Here is a 7,184-nt window from a genome sequence, read left to right on the forward strand (position 1 = left end):
CTTGCTTAATTTGCTATGAATTTCCTAAAACTGCGAAACAATATAATCGCTAACTCTTCCATTGACTTTTTGACATGTTTAGACTTACGGTTCATACATAATTTAGTATAATTGAATAACTTTGCTCTTTCCTCGTTGTAGTCTACGAAAAAAGGTTCGAGGCAAATTCTATATTGGATATTAAGTGTAGCACAGAATGCTCCCACTCTCTCCTCAAAGTGCGCTCAGCAGAATACGGAATTTTAATGAGGGATAAGCCGTACAAAGTTTACATGCGTGGAGATAGAAACTGTTTGTCTTCAACAGCTTTGGATGTTGTAAAACGGAAATGCAATGGAACCACCGATTGCTCATTTACTGTTCAAAAAGAAGACTTCTTGTCTAACTCACAACGATGCTCTCAAATGACATTTTTAGTTGTTCGCTACAGTTGCGAATGGTCAGGTACGCTTTTCTTTTATATGTATCTTTTGCGAATATCTACTTCACTCAAAAAAGAGCCAGTTTATTTTCACGTGGTTAAAATACTAATATCTGGATAGTAGATATTATCCACGTATTTTGATTGAAAAGCATACATAATGTGAGAAGAGAAGCGGTCTGGGTGAATCAGAATACATTTAAAATATATTTGGAAGTTCAAATTAGCTTATAAGCAATCCTATTGGTCAAATTTTGTCTTTAAATTATTCTTTACAAATATTTATCCAAAAGAATGATTGATTTTAAAATGAGACGCTGTAATGTATTCTGATTTACACCACATACGCAACTGGTTTATGGCACTTAGAGCTGGCAGCATGGTTTTAATTGAAGAATATTGCAACATTTAGTGTAAGCATGGCATTAACGAGTTTCTTTGGGAATACAGTTTTCATTGTTTTTTAAACAGATATGGCTCATATAGAAGAATTAGAAATGTTAGCCAAAAACAAATGAAAATTCATTGGTGGATTCCACCCAAATACGCTACTGAAATTTATAAAATATGCTGGGCCATGGTTGATAAGCCCCTGGATAAAACGTGTGAGGATATTGAAACAACGCAAAGTCCATATGGAAACACCATCATTTCCGGATTATTACCATCGACAGAATACGAGTTTACCATGATGAGATACACCGACAGTCGTAATTCAAATCCAATTTTTGGCACGACTACTTCAGGTGAAATCCTTTCGTGAGTAATATAACTTGTTGAGACTTGTTTTGAATCTCAAACTTTTACGTAGTAGAATACTTTAACGGTTAAAGGGAATGAGTTTGACATCATGACTTATTTCTACAAAAAAATTATCGCTTTTTGCCATCTCACGGAGTTTTTTACAACTCTATATGATGTATATAACTAAAGACAAATAGGCCATTTGTTAAAATTTCTATCCTGATCCCAATGCTAAGTCCACTTGTTCATTCCTGTGAAAATTTCCCTGTTAGAAGTTATTTTTCATCCCCAGAAACAGAAAGAGAAGCTTTTGGTTGTGTAATACATGCATGTAGCTAACAATATTACAGCAGTGGGCGGGGCCGTCTCTAGAACGTTAATTAGGGGTGGTTGTTTTATTCATATATTTAGTTTTGCCCGAATGATTCATTTGAATTAAATTCAATGAAGGTATTAAGCAATCATATATTCAAAAAAATCAGTCGGGCATATCCGAATACATGAGTAAACAGCCCACCCCCATTACTGTTCTAGGGAAGGCTCTGCCAGTGGGCATAACATGTCACAATACCTCAATTTCTACAAGTCTTCTTGTTTTGATATACCCCGTATAAGACGGTGAAAGACTGTGCTTTAACAAATTATGGTTTTTGAACTCATTTTCAGCCTTATTTTTGGCTTCTTGAATTTACATTTAAGACTTTCAAAGATGTGACTTTTATAATTTTTTTTCCAACAATCGATTTTAGCTAAGAATGTCATTCTTTTATATTAGATACAAAATAAACACCATCAGAGTAACTGACTGACAATTTGGTAATTTTTTATTTAGCTCCTGTCATTTTTACTGGAAGAAAATCGGAAGAATCGTTTGACATTCAACTAGGTCAACCCCAAAGCAATGATTTGTAAGCAAAATAATTTTGATTCATAGAGTTGAAATATTCAACTTCCTTCATGCGTTTATTTCTAATCACAGGTATTAAACTGGAGTATTTTAAGACTTAAGTTCGACAGGAACGCTCCCGATGAAGGCTGTAGAATACAGAAAATAACAAGTTGGATAACTTGTTAAGAACACTATAGACGGTAGTATTTGAGTGTTCAACCCCACATCTGTTCATGATTGAAAAGATCATACTCAAGTTTCAACGTAAATCACTTACGTATCAGGAAAACTGAACGCAAAGCTTGTAAATTGTAGCAGAACGTCGATCTGCCAAACTACGAATTAAGTTTAGAGACAATCTATGTAAAATCTGAAGCCACATATTCAACTCTGCCAAAAAACATTAGTTACCTTTATATAGATGTGGGCAGAAACTCACGAGAAATACCTACCGTTTTGATTTATGTTTTCAGGATTTTTGGTTTCCCATCTAGATACATTCAAGTTATTGTGTTAAAGCTGAAGTGCAGTGCTAAACCTTCAGTCATTCTCGGTGATGATATTGAAAGCTACAAACCAGAGAGTATTTTATACATAGCAGCCGAGATTGATGCCAGAGTTTTGGCTGATGAAAGTACATTTACTGTTGGCGATGGAAAGATATACCAAACCTCAAGAACCCAGGAGTCGTACGAAAATGTTAAACTGCAGCAGGATACCTGCTATTCTGTTGTTCGTAGATCGTTTAAACGAAGAGTAAGTAATCTGATCATTTTAAGCTGTTATTTTATTTAGTAAATATAAATAGGCGAAGCTCGTGCAGGTATAGAGTCCCTTACGAAAATGTCACATTTGATTTCATATATGAAATTGGAATTTCATATATGAAATAGACACATTTCATATGTGAAGTGTTGTAATTTCACATGAGTTTCAGATATCATTTCATATATGAAATCAAATGTGAAATTCTCGTAAGAGGAAACCATGAAAATTAATGATGAAACGTGCATTTCCTTATTGAAATGACATTTCGTTTGGGACTTTCATACCGCCGAAAGAAACTTATGTTTTTCTAATAAGTGACCCTTTCTGAAACTCTGAATAATTAAAAACTAAGAAGCAATGCCTTAATCAATAAAAGGAATAAGTCAATTCAGCACTTGAAATGTTCTAAGAATATGGTGCAGGCTTTGTTAACTAATTGAAAACTTGTGAGCATAGTTTGGCTTTCTTAGAAATCATTTAGCACGTGGTATAGATTAGGCATAAAACGTTACTTTACTTATATTCACATTGACATTTCAAAGTTGGCACTTTCGTATAAACAAGATGAAAGTATGTTGGATTTGGAGTTAATGTGTTACATTACTCATCACTAATATGAGACCTCCCTAATCATCGATCTTCCTACGCCCATGTCTCAAGCATCCCTTGTTTGCTTCCTTTAGAATAAGCACGACTCGAATTGGATGGATGTTATGAAGACAGATGCTCGTGTGGTCTCTACATCAGGTATATACATCATCTGCTCACAATACGAGAACATAGAACATTCAATTACAGCTTTTATTTAACAATGGCACTGGAGAAGGAACAATCAAGAGCACAATTCGACAATCAATAACATTTATTTATACCGCACAACAACCGGAAAGTAGCATTAGCGTGCATTTCTACTCTTCAAGTAGCATTAGCGTGCATTTCTACTCTTCAAGTAGCATTAGCGTGCATTTAATAATATCAAAGAAAGAATCATTTAGATAAAGCAGAAATTCCCTTAAAAAAAAGATGTTTACTGTGTTTGCACAGGCTTATGCAAACCGAGGAGAACTTTGGGAGAACTCGAGAGCAGACCAGTGCTAGCCCGATACCGAAGATTGCGGTTGCACCTGCTCGAGAGGTTGCACCGTATCCAAACCTTACTTAAGCCATTGCAAACACAAAAAACATCTTCTATTTCTTTTGTCAAATTAGAATAAGGCAAACAGACAAATTTCAAATAAAGTTTTAATTTTTCTTTGAAAATAAATTCATGACTGATTTGCCAATTTTCGTTGATTGATTGATTGATTGATTGATTGATTGATTTGATTGATTCATTCATTTGATTGGTTGAGCTCAGCTCGGTTTACACGGGCTAATGCAAAATTGAATGTACACTTTATCTAAATGATTCATTTTTTAAATTTGTGGAATGCACGCTGAAGCTACTTTGATATTCCCGATTGTTATGCAGTATAAGTAAATGCTATTGGCTGTCAACTAGTCCTCTCGATTGTACCTTCATGTTCATGAATATTCTACAGCGCTGTTTATTGGTATAGGTAATGGCATGGTTTCGAGTGCAATTTGGGAAAAACATGCACGAGTAAGTTTTTTAAAGACTATCAAAGACTATTTAAAGTCTTTGAAAAACTCACGAGTGCTTGTTTTCCAAATTGCACGAGAAACCATGCTATTACTTATTAATAGTATACGTGAAAAAAGTTTCTCAATTCTGTTGATTTTTAACGTCAGCGTACGTACATTTCAGCTGGCGAGTTTAACCATCGATCGACCGGCTCGTATTATTTAATTACGTTTGATATTACTTTTCACAACACCATAGCTTCCGCACACCCAGCAAGAACAAGATACCTACTTTTAGCAGTGTTGTTATTTTCATGCAGAAACACTTTGCAAACGGTGAACTGTAAACTCCTTCGCTAAAGAAAATCTACTTAAAACTTACGCCAGCCGTTGTAATTGCTTTGTTTACAATAATTTAACTTTCCCGCTTTTGAAATGCGTTATTTTGATTGGCTCTTACATTATTTCTTTGTTTGACTAACCAATCAGGAGCGCATTTTTTAAAATAAATTGCACTGTATTTCCTTTTTTTTTTGCTCTGTGTTTCCTATTTTTGCACTGGTATTTACAATAAATTGAACTCCACTTAACCAATCAGAATTGAGAAATTTTCTCATGTATATTATTATTAAGTGAAAACGTGTAACCGAAAGTTTTGTGTTCTATAATGATGAGCAAATTAATATCTTTTGCTCTCATTAAGTTGACGTAATGAAATAGAAGGAGGAAGCCTCATAAATGACAAGAGGAGCTGAATGATGTCTTATAAAAAACTGATGTACAATTTTTATAATAAATGTGAAAAGCCCAGCAGGGTGCTTTTAAAAGAACCCTCGAATACAAAAATTCTACAGACGTAACGTTTCGTCATAACTCACAAGACATTATCATTCATCATCTTTCATGTAATCTCCATATCCCACTTCATACCGACTGTTTGTAAGACAATATATTGCTGTTTTAGAAAGACATACTTTAATGTTGACTAAAAGACCGTGGTTCGTTGCCATTATGTCGTTTGTGCCAGGATTTCTCCTTGGGGCTCTTTTCATTTGGATTTTATTACGCCATCGCCAACTGTTGTCGACTAAAAAAAGCTTTCAGCCTAAATCCACTATGACGGAACTTACTAATGAAGAGCTGAATGTAACAAGAGAGTATAAAGAAAAAAATCGTCAGTCACTGACACGAGCCAATGCAAGGAGCCCACTTTATAAGGAATTAGACTTTTCTAAAATGAACATAGAAGATAATTACCAATCTTTGATAGCTAATCACGATTCGTTCTATTTGAATATGGACAGAGACGAGTCTTTGATCATGGCATCTTATCAAGGACTGGGACCATCAATAATGAACCAAAACGATGATTATCAATCGTTAACAGAAAATTTTGCTTTGAATTATGTGACTATTGGGAACGGAAGCGATGACTTAGTTGAGAAGAACTTAAATCCAACATCCGAACAGTTTTAATTAACTTAAGGAAAGCATTGTAGCTATATAAATTTATCGTTTTATCATCAGTCAAGACTGCTCAGTATTCATTGTGATATTTAGTTGATCAATTGAAGTTTGAAAAAAGCCTGAAAATGTAAAAATTGAAAATGCAAAAAAATACACGTAAGTAGTGTGAAACCACTCCTTGGAAGTGAAAGAATAAGGAAATTTTAAGGAAACTTGTTGGATGACACTCGAAATTTACATAAGGAAAAAGTCTTATCAAAATCATCAAAGATGGCATCAATGACGTAACTTGCCCAAAAAGAACACAGCATAAAATGCAACTTCATTTCTGTGTACGCTCTCGTAACAATGTGTTCATGTAAATAACTAACGATATTTATAAGATAAAAAATTAACATATTTATTTTTTATTTATTCAATAAAGTCAGCTTCCAAAGAGCTATATATGTTGTATCAGTGCAAGCACATTCCCAAGGCCGTAGCTAAACCATTAATTAAGAGGGGCTATTCATATATTTGTATTATGCTCAACTGATTCTTTGGATGGTGAATGGCTTCTAAGTGAGGCGAAATATAATATATGGATAGTCACCTCGCCACTCAATCAACGTTCTAGCTGCGGTCCTTCGTATTCTTGTAGCATTGCTTTCGCCGTACTATGCACAAGTTACCTAAGCAATGTTCGTATTATTTTGTTATATGCCTAATTATAGATTTTTTAGTTGTCTGTGTGAAATGCGCAACTTGTACATTAATTTGAGCAATGTGCAAGAGAATCGTGTAGTCATGAACATAGCTACACAAAAAACTGCGGAAACTCTCTACTATTTTCTTCGATTGAAACTGTAAATCAGCAATTGGCTCCAATTTGTTCGTCCAAGAGTATATGGCAAGAAAGATTGGGGTATTTGTGGAAGAAATTGAAAGTCTTTTAAAGATTGCAGAGCGTTATCCCCAATCAGCGTTTGCGGCGTTTTTTCATTGTATAATGGGAAAGTGGCGCTATATAATGCGAACAGTTGAGAACATCAGTGAGTTATTTCAACCTCTGGAAGATGCAATTTTGCAGACATTTATACCATCACTCACTGGAAGAAACCAATGCAATACAGATGAACGAACACTCCTTTCACTTCTTATACGATTTGGTGGTCTAAATATTATCAACCCAGTTAAAAGTGCAAATGAAGAATATCTTGCTTCTAAAAAGATCAGTCAATGCCTGAAAGAGGTGATTGTTCAACAGAAAGAGATACTTCATAAGCCTCAGTTACAGTCAATCAAAATGATTTTACGAGAGCAAAAGAAGAA

At 34.6% G+C, this 7,184-nt stretch overlaps 1 protein-coding gene across 1 annotated transcript; it reads left to right on the forward strand.

Moving 5' to 3' along the window:
- The first annotated feature begins 895 nt into the window (after positions 1–895).
- LOC124458363 lies at positions 896–6,315 on the forward strand. Its single transcript, XM_047008395.1, has 5 exons — positions 896–1,167; positions 1,998–2,073; positions 2,549–2,810; positions 3,506–3,569; positions 5,371–6,315. The coding sequence occupies exons 1-5, from the start codon at positions 936–938 to the stop codon at positions 5,880–5,882; spliced, it is 1,146 nt and encodes a 381-aa protein (XP_046864351.1). The 5' UTR covers positions 896–935; the 3' UTR covers positions 5,883–6,315.
- The last annotated feature ends 869 nt before the right edge of the window (positions 6,316–7,184 follow it).

The sequence above is a fragment of the Xenia sp. Carnegie-2017 genome, unplaced genomic scaffold, assembly GCF_021976095.1.
Source record: "Xenia sp. Carnegie-2017 unplaced genomic scaffold, XeniaSp_v1 HiC_scaffold_13, whole genome shotgun sequence".
NCBI classification, from domain to species: domain Eukaryota; kingdom Metazoa; phylum Cnidaria; class Anthozoa; order Malacalcyonacea; family Xeniidae; genus Xenia; species Xenia sp. Carnegie-2017.

Bases quoted from the DNA above. Each gene is read 5' to 3' on its own strand.
- LOC124458363 (XM_047008395.1), top strand. From the start codon at position 936: ATGAAAATTCATTGGTGGATTCCACCCAAATACGCTACTGAAATTTAT. The intron at 1,168-1,997 runs GTGAAATCCTTT...TTTTTTATTTAG, and splicing joins TTTTGGCACGACTACTTCAG to CTCCTGTCATTTTTACTGGA. The intron at 2,811-3,505 runs GTAAGTAATCTG...TGCTTCCTTTAG, and splicing joins GTAGATCGTTTAAACGAAGA to AATAAGCACGACTCGAATTG.